The sequence below is a fragment of the Simochromis diagramma genome, unplaced genomic scaffold, assembly GCF_900408965.1.
Source record: "Simochromis diagramma unplaced genomic scaffold, fSimDia1.1 OVJJ01000685.1, whole genome shotgun sequence".
Taxonomy (NCBI): domain Eukaryota; kingdom Metazoa; phylum Chordata; class Actinopteri; order Cichliformes; family Cichlidae; genus Simochromis; species Simochromis diagramma.
The window spans coordinates 7,291,707-7,306,103 of record NW_024387477.1 but is presented as its reverse complement, the minus strand read 5'-3'; the positions used below and the strand labels follow the sequence as shown (position 1 = coordinate 7,306,103).

General features: G+C 41.7%; 3 protein-coding genes across 4 annotated transcripts; all 3 read left to right on the top strand.

The window, feature by feature from the left end:
- The first annotated feature begins 854 nt into the window (after window positions 1-854).
- LOC120724206 lies at window positions 855-6,120 on the top strand. Its single transcript, XM_040016273.1, has 8 exons — window positions 855-1,396; window positions 1,614-1,746; window positions 1,828-2,977; window positions 3,176-3,306; window positions 3,454-3,602; window positions 3,839-3,993; window positions 5,341-5,426; window positions 5,562-6,120. The coding sequence occupies exons 1-8, from the start codon at window positions 1,211-1,213 to the stop codon at window positions 5,639-5,641; spliced, it is 2,070 nt and encodes a 689-aa protein (XP_039872207.1). The 5' UTR covers window positions 855-1,210; the 3' UTR covers window positions 5,642-6,120.
- Window positions 6,121-6,378: 258 nt separating this feature from the next.
- On the top strand, window positions 6,379-10,929 carry gjb1b (gap junction protein beta 1b). Of its 2 annotated transcripts, none has more exons than XM_040016276.1 (2): window positions 6,379-7,090; window positions 7,954-10,929. In XM_040016276.1, exon 2 carries the CDS (start codon window positions 7,968-7,970, stop codon window positions 8,793-8,795), a length of 828 nt encoding a protein of 275 aa, XP_039872210.1. In that variant the 5' UTR covers window positions 6,379-7,090; window positions 7,954-7,967; the 3' UTR covers window positions 8,796-10,929. The 2 variants fall into 2 exon arrangements, with proteins under 2 accessions (XP_039872210.1, XP_039872209.1); XM_040016275.1 differs by lacking the exon at window positions 6,379-7,090 and adding an exon at window positions 7,097-7,709.
- A 1,277-nt stretch (window positions 10,930-12,206) lies between these two features.
- LOC120724207 (gap junction alpha-3 protein-like) lies at window positions 12,207-14,183 on the top strand. Its single transcript, XM_040016274.1, has one exon. The coding sequence runs from the start codon at window positions 12,229-12,231 to the stop codon at window positions 13,312-13,314; it is 1,086 nt and encodes a 361-aa protein (XP_039872208.1). The 5' UTR covers window positions 12,207-12,228; the 3' UTR covers window positions 13,315-14,183.
- The last annotated feature ends 214 nt before the right edge of the window (window positions 14,184-14,397 follow it).

The following is a 14,397-nucleotide window of genomic DNA, read 5'->3' as shown; positions in this document are numbered from 1 at the left end:
AAACACATGGCCCCTGGGCCAGAATCAGACCGCCAAAGACTCCATTCTGTCCAACTAGACAGACTTGGAAAAAAAATTGAGAAAAAGGGCATAAGTTTGGGACTTTTAACTGTATTTTCTATAAGGTTGACAGCTTTTCCTACTGATAAGGACCTCCTTCGTAACTATTCATAACACACCAAAGTAACTAAATAATAGATAAACAGTTAAATTCAATATCTACAACTGAAACTTCTATCTTTTTAAATAGGGTCCACAGTTAGAAAGTCATAGTCTGTTACATCCAGTACTTACAATATGGACAGATTTCTTCCATTTAATATAGCAGCATTTCTTTATCGTGTAGAAAAACTGAGACATACTGCTTAAAAGGTACTTCTTTTTTGTTATATGAAGATATCTGAGAAATTCAATGGATGGTTAAACTTCTTATGGATCAAAGTGGGCTGTATGCAGCCCACTATGTCAAATGAGCTTGACATCCTTGCTCTAGACTGTCAAATGCTGTCTGATAAAAAAAAAGTTCTAAATTCTTTTAAATGTTAATTTAATTGGAAATGAAAATAAAAATCAAACATGCACTATGAAAGATGTCTGAAATCTATTTTTTTTTAATCATTTTAAAAACAGATGTAGATGCAAAGTACTTTAGAGACAGGCACATTTAGCTCCAGGTCTAAAAAAAAAAAAAAAAAACTAAAAAAATTCCAAATTCAGGGTGGTATCATGATACTAATCTGACACCAATACTTTGTACAAAAACTTAATCTTACATATCTTGTCATTTAACATGTATATACTTGCCTGAACATTTCAACAACAAAAAAATCAACATTCACATTTCCCTCATTCACAGTAATGCTGTTCCACACTACAAATATTGGTATCGATCCAATACCAAGTAAATGCAGGGCCAGGATTGGTTACTGTTTGTTATTCGGGTAGCTAATTGGGGGAGAGTAGTATGCCATGAATTATCGTTTTAATCACCACTATATCACTGATTACTTTCCACAATAATCAGTTAACGCAACAAAACACCACTTTCAGCTTTTCAGGTCATTTGAAACGGAGTCTTTGGAGACTTGGAATGCAAGTTTTTCTGTCTCTAAACCACACAAAAAGGTTTGGACTTTCTTCATAGTGCATATTTGAGGTTTATTTTTCGATCCATTCCGCCCACCTCTACTGGCTGGGGCCTCTTCTCAAGATGGCGGCCTGGCCTTGGTGGAAAAAGGAGTCGGATACGCACGCCATGGCTCCTCACCAGCTGGCTGTCACCCTCCAGTCGGCGTCCTCCATGATCTCCCAGAAAGTGCAGTTAACTTACCAGCTGTTCTTGCTGGAAAATGCCCGGAATAAACTTGAACAAGACCTTCGCAACTTCACCATCAAGGTAAAGCTAGCTAGCTGGCAAGCGAGCGACTAATTAATGCATTTAATTACATTAGCTGATATTGCTAAGACCAATGGAAAAAGGTACAGTGTGTTCGTCATTACAAAAACGTGAAATATCAGCTGACTGCCAAAATTGGTTTCCTCTGAACTAATAAACACAATGTATGTGTATTTTTAAATAAACCACACAAATTTCCCCGTTTTTTTACAACCAGGCCTATAAAGATGTCCAAGGTTACCTGAATTCATCTTGTCCCAGGAGCTTGTTCAGCGATCTCTCAAAAGCTTTAGATGTGAAATGTCAAACAGTCGCAAAGCTTTCAGCTTCATTAAAGGACCTCACAGCTGGTAAGTTATAAATTAATCGTATAGCTACAGATGGATAAGTAACTGTATTAATAAACCTCTGCTGCCTGCTTTCCCTGTCAGACCCGCAGGTTTGTCTCCTTCCTAAGGTTAAAAATGGAGTCAGCGGAAATCAGATACAGCAGCTTGGCGTCAAAGAGATTACAGATGTTTTTAAGTTTGGGCCCATGTTAAAGAACTCGCTGATGGCGAGCTCAATAGCAAAAGCAATCCAGGTACTGGGAGCCACGGTGTCTCTTCAGCAGCTACAACGCTTCCTCACCTCGAAGCCTGCGGCAGGCTATCAGGACAACATGATATGCAGGCGTTCTTCAAGCCTCACCAGCACTGTTTTGACTTCAAGTTGTGATTTTAAGGTTGAAGAAAAGCAGGTTGATTTTGAGGAGAAGAGCCAAGCGGATGCTGGGATTTTTCCACCTGTCACTGATGAGAGCCGTGACAGAAGTGCAGAGAGGCCTCAAATACTTTTACCTCCCTTAAAAGCTGTTTTCCCCGAGCTCAGTAACCCAAAACCCATGAACACCACACCACTATTACACTGGGGATGTGAAGATGATGTCAAGGTGCAACACCAAAAACAAACATCCTCCCAGCTGCTGCACTTCCTCAGAGCAAAAGTTAAAAACATGGGTTCACTGGAGGTCACGGCCATGGAGTGGGCTAAACGTGCATACAGTTCAGATTTACAGCAGCCTGTGTCACCGACCATTACACCACAAAAAGACCAGTTCAGTCACGTTGTCACCGATCTGGTAGAAGTTCTTGCTCCAAAAACTTTGAATGCAAAGTTTGAAACCCGAGCCCCAGTCTTCAGAGTGAAAAAAGCCGAGTCAAGTGGCTCTCTCATCTATAGTTGTGTGATTGCAACACAAACTGAACTCTGGGATATTGGAGACATCTTCGCAGAGGTAGTGGAGAGGGTCTCTGATCCTGGTCCCTTGGGAAGTGAAGACTGCCAAAATATAACTACTCAGCCAGAGATCGTGGGTGTGAATATCCACTGGAAACCCAAAAGTCCCAAGTGCGCAGAGCCTGAACGTGATAACAGTTCTGATGGTGCGAAAATGGCAACAACCAACAGTTTAAAGATTCCCGATTTCCAAATTCGAAGATTTGAAGAGACTGAGGTTGTAGTGTCTCACATTGTGAGTCCGAGCAACTTCTACATCCAGCAGGCAGACTCCCATGAGAAGCTACGGGCCTTTGCCACAGAGTAAGTCATTCATTGCTGAGGCTAAACTTAAGCCTGCTTTTTCTCAGATTTTCCCGCTGATTCACTGATGACATTTTCAGAACTTAAAGAGCCATTTATGCCTTTTATTCATAACTGTTTTCTTTGTAGATTTTTTTTTCTTTTTTTAATAACCCACGTGTTTCTGGTCATCATCATTATTATTTTCATTTGGCACAGCTGGAAAGCCAGTAGTTCATATGCTGAGCAGAACTGCATTCCAGATATTGGAACCGTAGTAATGGGTTGGGTCGCCGAGCGAGAACAATGGTGCAGGAGCCAGGTGATAAAGATATGTGGCGTGAGCAGAGGTGGGTTCTGTCCTTGTGTTGAAATGTTTTTGCAGATGTATGCCTCTAGATGGTAGCAGTGTCACTTTGTTTTCCTGGTAGCCACTTGGGAATATCACACTGGATTTTTAGTCTTGCTTTGTATGCTCTCTGTCTTTTGGATGTAAGATGGTGCTGGGACAGAGACATCCATCAAGGTGGAAGTGAAAAGGTTGGACTATGGTGACGCTGCCTGTCTGTCACTGTCAAATATAAAGGAGCTGACCCCTGAAATGGCTACTATACCACTTCAGGCTGTGCAGGTTTCACTGGCTAATGTAAGTGGATTTACAGTCCACCTGCATGGACACTTAAAAATATTCAGAGAGAGTCATACGGACTGTCCCTGCCAGAGTTTGCATACATGGAAATGTTAAAAAGCTGTGCTGTGAGAGTGTGGGCTTAATAATTTGCATTTGTCCACTATTAGTCACAGCGTTATCTGTTACTTGGTGAGAAAAGGAAATGAATTATCTCAGTTCATGGTATTTTGTGTGTATTTCCTACCCCTTAGGTGATGCCTGTGAATGGGAGAGATTGGTCTGAGGAGGCAGTCGGCTGGTTCAAAGCGACTGTACACAACAGGACCCTCTATGCTAGGCTGTACCCACAGGAAGGCAAAGTTACAGTCGAGCTGTTCATGGAGAAGGGAAAGCTCGGAGCCATGAGGTATCGAAACATAAAACACAGTCAATTAATTGTGGCGTAAAAGTTTTAGTGGACAGAATTTTAACAGTAAAAAAATTATTACGTCACCATTAAACAATGTAATTTGTTAAATTAAGAAGTAGCATGGTGACTGTATAGTAATGTGAAAAAGTCTTGAGCCACAACCCATTTCTTTTTCCTTTCATGTATTTTGCTAGGAAAACAAGTGCAGCAGTTTGTTGAAACATATGCAAACATACCTGGAAATGCAGGAAATAAGGCAAAAACAGAGTTTGCACAATTCTTACAAATTTCAAAATCAATATTTGGAACGACCACTTATCATTTTGAATGCAGCGTGAACTCTTAGGCAGCTTCCTTGTCACTTCTTTAAATGGTCTTCAGGAATAGTTCTCCAGGCTTCTTGAAGGTCATTCAGCACTCTTCTTGGGAAGTTGTTCTGTCGAGATGATCCTACACTGCTTCAGTAATCTGCTTTGAGGCAGCCAGTTCATTACTGACTGCGGTTTTCTATCCAGGTATCCTTTTACTGTATTAGCAGTGACATTGGGATTATTGTCATGCTGATTGGCCATCTTCAGTTGGATGCCTTGCAGATGGCATTGCATGGTGGTGGATCAAAATCTTAACAGTACTCATCAGTCATGACAAGATCCCCAGTACCTCTGGCTGAAACTCCTTTTTCCGTTTCCTCTGTTAAGCTTTGTTTATTTATTTATTTATTTTTAATATAAGTTGGCTTGGCTTGAAATGGAACCTCAAACCATGACGGCACCAGAAGTTTCATCCTCATAAGACCTTGTCGCCACAGATTTTGCCTGCTGCTACTTTTGTACTCTTCTTGTCCAGTTTGCCCAAAGTCTTTTGAGGACACACTGCACTCCATGCTGAAATATGCTAAGTGTTAAGTTCATAGCTCTTTAGGAATCACCTTGTTGATGCAAAAATATTATTATGCCTGTTAAACTGTTATCTTTGGCATTTTTCATAGATTCAGCAAAAGAAATGGGAAAACATAAACAGGCAACAGGCTGCTCATAATAGGGGATTAAAGATAAAACGTAAAACTGGTCTTTCATACAGAAAGTAGTTTACTTTTTCTTTTTTCTTTTCTTAATGCTCAAATCATTTAAAGGCCACAGTGTTGGGTGGCTTAACAAATGTTCCTCTTAAAATGAGCAAAAAAGCAGCAAGGGTTCAAAGAAACACTTTGTTGTCCAGGCTTTCAGAAAGACTTTTGCACAGCACTGTTTATCTGTTTGTGCCACAAATAGGCAAAATACAATCATCTACTCTACATTCAAAATGGACCAATAAGTAATGAACACACTTAACACATCATTTCAGGAGGGGTGCTTCATTGTCTTTGAGACTGGCCCAGAATGGACACGCCATCCACAGCAAACTTAAGAAGACCAGTCTCATCAAAAGAAGTAAGTTACATTATATTTTAAAAATGCATTTTCTCTAAGAGTCCACACTACACTAATATACTTCAATGCGATGTGTTTATTCCTCGTTGTCACCGCTCTATGTTGATATTCACAATTTTCCGTTTTGTTTTGTAGACAGTGTTCAGCTTAAAGCCCAGAAACAGGACTCTGACTGGGAGAAGTATCTCATATCATGCTACACTCAAAGGAAGTAGTTCGTGTGTGTGTGTGTGGGGGGGGGGGGGAAGAAATTAAAAGTAGATTTATAAAGGATTAACTGGACTAGTACACATTAAGTCATGTTTTTCTTTTGTATCTCGTGCTTTTATTCTTTATGTACAGGGAAAGCATGCAAAACTAGTTTTGTTTGTTTTATTTTGACTGTATAATTTAAAGATATTGGTTAACCTGTTCCCTTTTGCTGTGTTTAAGAACAGAACTGTATTTCAAGTCCTGATTATTTTTAGCCACTAGACAGTGCCTGCTCAGTCTGATTACCCGCTCTCTATTAAGTTGTATTCATATCTATATTATTACCTTATCTGCATGGTACAACAGGTCTTTTTTGTTTTTGTTTTTTAAATGTATAATTTTTCTTTGATCACAGAAAAGCTTTGCTGACTTGATATTGTTCTTATGCAATAGCAAATCTATCATTATTTTTGCATATTTGCCTTTGAAATAAAGATGTGTTCGCTACAATTGCACATTTGTGTCTCTTCCTTGTGTAGCGAGAATGTAAATGAGGTGCAGTTCATTCAGATTATTAGCAGGCCACCCAAACCCTCCCACTACACTGTCAGAAGTGACGGTACGGCCTGCGAGTGATGCAGGAAAACTCATGGCACAGTGAGCCACTGTGTGTCATCTGATTGTACATGACAAACGACCACGTTGTGTTGCCGTAAATCATGGTTTCTACCGTTACGTGGAAGGGGGTGTGACCACAACTAACCTGTTGACGGTGCTATGTAAATAATAACTTTTAATATGAACCATTTCAGATTGTTTCAGGGCGTGCACATTTGGTAACATGTTATATTGGACTTAACTGAACTAACCTGTGTGACTGGGTTAATATATTCTTGTGCTAGTATTGTTGGAATTAAAAAGTCTAGATAACATCAAAAATTAAAGCTGTATTTTATTTTTAAAGTGCAAATGACAATTTAATCAAATCAATCTTTTAAAGTGCTGTAGCATTCAAATTAGCCACTCCATTAGACTATGCAGTAGTTCCCTAGTTCATATATAATCTGTGTGAATTCGTAAACCTGTTAATGTCGCAGCAGCAGTGACTCGGGTCAAAAGCGTCCTTCACTTCCCTGCCCTGCCAAGCACAATAAATAATGTGGCAGGCTGAGGCCTTTTGTGTCCACACAGATTCTTTCTTTTGCCCCGGGGTAGGCGGAAATCGAGGCGTTTGATCTGAATTCTGAAAGAGTCTTGTTGCAGCCCCATAAAGGGTGCCATTGTATGTAAATAGTTTATATAAGAGCATATGACCGCTACGGTGCAGGGCAGTGGCTAGTGGCGGAGGAATGATTAGCATTTTCCAAACGCATGGTGTTCTCAATCCAGCCTTTTGGCTCGCCAAAAAACACAAATTTGAATTTATTTCTTCCCATTTTGTACACATTTTTGTGTACCACCAGCAGCTGAAGGTAAAAATCCATGTTATCTCCTTTCTAATTGTTTTATACTAACATTCAGTGAGAGGTTGGATTTGGGGTGAGTGATGACTGACATGCCCCAGTGACTTGACTTGGCAAATACTTGGCATGCTTACGGTCTCATCATCATTCCCTTTATGGTAGCAATGTTTTACTGAATATGCTTTAAAAGCCACATAATTTTAAGATCTGTTTAAGGCAAACCTCAAAGAACATAGCTATTCTCAAACAATAGAGATCTCTCAAGGAAAAAAAAAAGAAAAGCCTCAATGAGATGCATGTCTTGCTGCTCCCTTGGAGAAATTTGCTGGCAGTCTGTCAGTCTGTCTGCAGTTGGGCTGTAAGCCAGCCTGGGAGTAGAGTATTAATACAGGATGAGCATATCACGTGGTTCTGCAAATGTTTTGCAATTGGTTTCAACCTGTTGCGTCTTCTGACGGTGCATGATGGCAGGCCATCGCCCCTGTTTTTATACAGCCGGCAGGCTACTTGGCAATTCTTGTCTGTTGTTCCTGACTGCCAAATCCGGCTTGATGCTCAGGTCATACTTCAAGATGGTCATCTTTGGACCCGGTGCTGCTTACGCCGCTTGCACCGCCGGCTGAGCCTGGTAAACCTCTAACTACTCATGTTACACCGGTTAGATTTTTTTCTGAAATGCTAAGTTTTGTGTGCAGTTATAGTCTAAAGACCTTATTTAACTGGCAAGCCATTGTGACTTCATGCCAGTAATAAAAAAGGGGGAGTAAATTTTCTTAGTAATTAGAATTTTGGGTGATTTTTAGACGCAAAGCATCCCACACATGTAACTGCCTACACCTGTAAAAACTTATATTAATCCCTTTTTTCCCCAGACCTGGAGTCGAAAATGAACTGGGGGTCCTTTTATGCCGTGATCAGCGGTGTAAACAGGCATTCTACTGGCATCGGACGCGTCTGGCTGTCTGTCATCTTCATCTTCCGCATCCTGGTCCTGGTGGTTGCTGCGGAGAGCGTCTGGGGCGATGAAAAGTCCGGCTTCACCTGCAACACCCAGCAGCCCGGCTGCAATAGCGTCTGCTACGACCAGTTCTTCCCAATTTCACACATCCGTCTGTGGGCGCTCCAGCTCATCCTGGTCTCCACCCCTGCACTCTTAGTGGCCATGCACGTAGCCCACCGAAGGCACATCGACAAGAAGATCCTGAAGAGGGCAGGCCGCAGTAGTCCCAAAGAGCTGGAACACATCAAGAACCAGAAGTTTCAGATCACGGGCGCTCTGTGGTGGACATACATGATCAGTATCATCTTTAGAATAATTTTCGAAGTAGCTTTTCTCTACATCTTTTACTTGATCTATCCTGACTTTAAGATGGTGCGTTTGGTGAAATGTGACTCATTCCCTTGCCCCAATACGGTGGACTGCTTTGTCTCCAGACCGACAGAAAAGACCATATTCACTGTGTTCATGCTGGCAGTGTCTGCGGTGTGTGTGCTGCTCAACCTGGCAGAGGTGGTGTACCTCATAGGCAGGGTCTGCAAACGGTCCTTCCGCAGCTCTGAAGACGAGTCAAAGTTACCATGGATAAGCCAAAGATTGTCCACTTACAAGCAAAATGAAATCAATCAGCTGATAGCAGATCATTCTCTCAAGTCTAAGTTCACTGTGACCAAAAAGAGCCCAGCCGAGAGGGGTGAGAGGTGTTCTGCTTTCTGAGACTCTCTTGAACTAATAAGCAGTAACCTCACCTGACCACGTAGTATCTCATGCATTAAAGTCACATATATACTGTGTATTAGGTCAATTTCAGCTTTTTGGCTATTTATTTATACATAATTCAGTCAGTGGATCTTAGATACTTGTTTTTATCTGTTCATTTTTACTCACAAATATTGGCTGCCGTTCTCGCCTAAACTAGAGTCTGTAGTGAAGGTTTAAAGACTAAACTGGTGCTTAAGAACATTTTAACTCAAATCCAAGGTGGCTGTTGTTACAGTAAAACCAAGCTTACCTTGATTAGATCTTTAGGGGTTTTTTTCTTTGTTTTTCTTTTTTCTGGTTTCCACAATGCTTCTGAAGGCTTCCATTATATTATTTTTTAGTATAAATAGCAGTTTGTCAAGTTGTTGACAAGCTTAGGCTGACTATTAGTGTGATGCCTTGTTTTTGTAACAGCTGTATTATTGTTGCAGCTCAGTATTCTTAGAAGAATAAAACAGGTGTACAGAATTGTTGTTGAATATGAGCAATTTAAAACATACCAGTCATAATTGGTGCAAAAAGTCTGTAAAGATTGCTGTTTGGAAAAGGGTTTGTAATCTGTACATAAGTCCACACCATAGCAGATCATTCGATACTGAAATTTAAGAAAATTGTGGACGCCACGATTCCAAACTAAACAAACGAAAACACGTAACGGTAAAAGTCAACCGAAATGCTCTGAAACATCACTTTGGTCCTTTAAAAATCAGAGGTTATTGAAGGAGTTGAAATGCTGGATGAGAAATTCAAAAAATGAAACCATTAGAAGCTAGTGGATGTATAGGAAAGCACATATAAATGGGTAAAATGACTTGAACAGCTGTTAACAGTATGGTGGTTAGATTTTATTTGATGGTCACTGATTTTTTCTGAACTTAATGTAGACCGCTTGTTGCTACAGTTGGTGCTAGAAAAGAAATTTTCAATTAAAAACAAAACAAAACAATGTAATACTGTCCAAACATGATTCCCATGTCATCACCGGTGCCTGTAAGCCACAGTGTTGAAACCAGCTGCCTAATATCATGCCTTCAAAAGAGCTCAAATGCACTGAAGCATGAAACTTCGACTTTTTGAAGTTGTGTGTCTGGAGAGTTTGGAGGCCAGGTTACTACCTTGATCTGTTGTGTTCAGATGGTAGCACTCTCACGCATGCAAAGAAGTTTCCACAGAGAACACTGTTTTGTAAGGATGTTCAACCATCAGCGGTTTTAATATTGTGGCTTCTACATGTGTGTTCACTTTGACTTGTCGGTAAACCTTCATCAATTTTCAGCTCATAATCCCCAAAAAGTTAAAAATGTCGGTGTTAGTCCTTTCCGCTTGTCTACAGAGGTACCTCAGCTTAGAATTTGTCCAGTCTCATTACTGCAGATATATCCTTGAGTTAGAATACCTTTCCTTACTTTTCATCTTTGTAAAATTTTCTTCCAGTGGGCTTAAATAAATGTTTGCAGCTGACGTACTGTTTAACAGACCCTAGTATTAACCATCATGATATATTAGTGAACATCTCACTTGTCCTGTAAATGTAAATAAAATGTAAAGTAGCTGTTTATACAAATCGTTTGCCATGTGTGCGTGTAACATACAAAAAACCCTTTCTAAATGCACATGTAGCAGTTTACATCCAGGTAATCAATCCAGATAAACTATACAATGGGTTGAAACAGTGTACATTGTGGATTATGAAGAAATAAACTGGCAGATAATATGAGATTATTTAGCAAACATGCAGTGTGTTGTTTCTTTGAGTACCTGATGAAATAATGAAATATGTCTGAAGTGAGTTGTTGTGTTTAGTAGCTAGGATTTTAACTCATTGAAATTCAGCTTTTTTAATAAATAAATACATTTACCCCTTTCCTGTCACTGTGACTTGGAACTTCAGGATGCCAGTAGTTGTTCATCTCCAAATCATTCCTGCACCACCACCATCCCATCTCCACCCCCATGATAGGAAAAGAGACCCTTGTGATATATTTAGATCTCGGGAACACTTGTGGCCAGACAGACTTAGCAGACAAGATCATTGGCCAGCTGCCCTGTCACTCGCCGTAGCATGCGAGCAGGGGTTTGTTTAATAGTTTACACTGGACAGTGCACACCGTGCCAAATTTAACCGAGGGGGGAGGGAGGGTCAAGGGAGAGCAGGTTTGTTGGTTGGTTCTTTGGTTGAGTGTGTGTGCATATGTGTGCTGTGGCCGGCTAAAGACCCCTGGGCCTGGATTCTGATTTCTGCGAGAGTTGTATTTGAAGACAGAAGACTGAGTCACTGAGCTTGTCGGCGTGGAACTAAGTTTGTGGCTCGCAAGAGTCTGCTTTTCCTGTCCATTCAAGGGCATTGTTGGGGGTCCTAAGATCAGTGTTGCACTGAGGCCAGTCGGTAAAGCAGTGAGGCCTCATGGACCCTGCCAGACGTGGGAAGCTTTGCCACAGAGGATGTATGAGCTGACACGGTGACTTTCTCCAGTAAATGTAAGTTTTCTGTGATTTTTTTTTTAACTTTATGCTTTATAGACTGGAATATTTGTTTCTTCAGGAGTTTAAATTATAGTCCTAAACCTAAAGTTAACTTATTAATGGTGCATGCTGTGGCCAAATGCTGTAAGTGCAGGTTAACAGCTGTCTTATGTGAGAACAGAAGTTGAAGTTGTTTCACTTCTTTTTCCTCGAATGATGGCATTATTCTTCATTGTAATGTGGGATCTCACACTGTGGAGTGGGGGTCCCATATTTAAATTGCTGTCCAATCTGCGATTGCTGGTGCTGGCTCCCTTAGCGTCAGCCCACCTGCCACATTACAACACTTGAATTCATCCTCCAGAGCAGCATACCTTCTACTTCCACTCTTACTACTGTATAGACCATTCATCAGAAGCAGAATCTATTTAAAACCTAATGTGTCACAGGAGCTGACAGCTCTAACATTACTCAACTGTTTCTAATTCACACTCCCACCACATCTGCCCAGTGTTTGATTTCACTTCGTGTGGCTCGTGTTGCCATGGCGTGGGTCATGAAGGCCAGGAGCCGCAGAATCATGTCTGAAACCTGCCTTCCTCCTGTCCACACTTGCCAAATATATACCCTCCCAAAGTAAATATAATCCTGTTTGCACCCACGTGGATAAGACCACTACCTGCTCAGTGGCGGTCGCCCAGTTGGACGCTCAGTTAGCAGCTTGGCTCCCGAAAGACTTGGTTGTTCTGATCTCTGCTGAACTTGGTAAGAGAATTTTTATTCGTCAGGAAGGATGAGGCGTACGCTCAGGATTAGTTTTACTGTAGTCATTTAATCTCTGTTGCTGTGTACAACAGTCTATAGATGAAATAACTGATTTCTGTTTTCAAATCCTCTGTAGTTCTAGATCTGACCTCTCACAACCATGGGGGATTGGAACCTGCTGGGAAAGCTCCTGGAAAACGCCCAGGAGCACTCCACCGTCGTGGGGAAGGTGTGGCTCACTGTCCTGTTCATCTTCCGCATCCTGATCCTGAGTGCTGCGACAGAGAAGGTGTGGGGCGACGAGCAGTCGGGCTTCACCTGCGACACCAAGCAGCCCGGTTGCGAGAACGTATGCTATGACATCACTTTCCCCATATCTCACGTCCGGTTCTGGGTGCTGCAGATAATCTTTGTATCCACACCGACTCTGATATACCTGGGGCACATTCTCCATCTAGTCCGGATGGAGGAAAAGCAGAAGGAGAAAGAAAATGAGAGAGAAAAGGAGCACAGTCATCAATCAGACAAACAGACTCTCATTGTGGATGTGAAGCACAAGAAGGCTCTGATAAGAGACAATAAGGGACGAGTCCGCCTGCAGGGGGAGCTTTTGCGGACATATGTCTTCAATGTGATCTTCAAGACGCTGTTTGAGGTGGGCTTCATCGTGGCCCAGTACTTTTTGTACGGCTTTGAGCTCAAACCCATGTACACATGTGACAGACCCCCCTGCCCCAATGTGGTTAACTGCTACATATCCCGCCCCACAGAGAAAACCATCTTCATCATCTTTATGCTTGGAGTGGCCTCTGTGTCTCTGTTCCTCAACCTCATAGAGATCTACCATCTGGGTTTCACCAAGTGCAGCCAGGGCATCACCTTCAGGAGGCGCAACCAGTCCCATGAGAGTATCTCCAAGGAGCCTGGCGAGACTGCAGTGCCGTTTGCCCCAAGTTACGATGACTACTTCCACGAGCACCGCCAAGTCCAGCCCGCTTACCCACCAGTGCCCTGCTACACCGCGGCCACAGACTCGTCCTTCCACCCCTACCACAGCAAGGCAGCCTACAAACAGAACAAGGACAACTTGGCGGTGGAGAGGAGCAGCAGCAGCAAGCCAGAGGAATGTGACCTGAAAGGAAAGAAGGGAGCAGGATCTGCCCCTGGGTCACCTACGCAGGCCAGGCCTGGCCACAGTGCCAAACACAGCAACAACAAGACTAGAATAGACGATCTGAAGATATGAGGAGGTTTATGTTTCTCTGAGGGGTCTTAAAATGTGCAAGGGGATCATATGTTGCTTGGAAGTGTTCATACATGCCAAACTGACTCCCCTCTTCAAGATGGCACTGCTTTGACTCATTCTAGCTTAGAGGGGAGTAGTATTTACAGGGCACAGAGAGAAGCCTGAAATGGAACCACAAAAAAACAGCAACAACATTTCTGATAAACTTTCACAATAAAGGAAATTCTGCTTCTTTATATGTGGAGAAACAAAGTTGGATCTCACTTTAGACTGTAGCATTAAATGTTAGATACTAGTCTGTCGCTGCGGCAACAGACTAGTTTTTGTATCTGTGTTTTCTAAGTTGTGTTGACTGGTATGAATCTTTCCACCATTCAGAGAGGGTCTGCTCAGGTTTACAGTGAGCTCGTCTTTATTTTTCTCAACGTGTGAAACATCTAGAATTCAGGGCTAGAACTTGCACAGCACTGACCTGACCTCATTCGTGGAAATCAGATAGGGAGAAAAGTTAAATTTAACTCCCTTTAAATGTTTTGAGGTCATCATCTAGCATAGTTCACTTGCTTAGACTTGAAGTAAAGAGTTGTGCAATACCTGACAATTTATTGGAGGCTTGAACTGCTGTTACTAATTCCAGAGTGCGCCTCAAAAACAGATATTGCACGGGTCTCAGGAGTTCCCACATTTTTACTGTCTCTTTCCTTTTGTTTTTTTTATTGAGGCAGCCAGAAAGTAGGTAATGAAAAGCATGTCGATTGGTTTATTCTTGTTCATGTCTGGATTTGTGGCGTTTGTTTGCTTTGAAGCACTTGATGACAACCTTGTTTGCAAACCTGCTTGAAATAAATTGTCTTAAATTTGCACTTCAATTTGTGATTTTGAGTCTTTATCACACTGCAACTATTCATATGTCATAACCCTGGTGATAATACATGAAAACCAGCTGTAATATTGGCCCACACAGAAGCTGAAATGCAGCGCAGCTCTGAAGGCTTCTCTTTTGAAAACGATCACACTGTTAACGAACACGGGGTCTCTGAAATTAGGACATGCCACGTGTTGTTTGACTCATCATTTTAACGT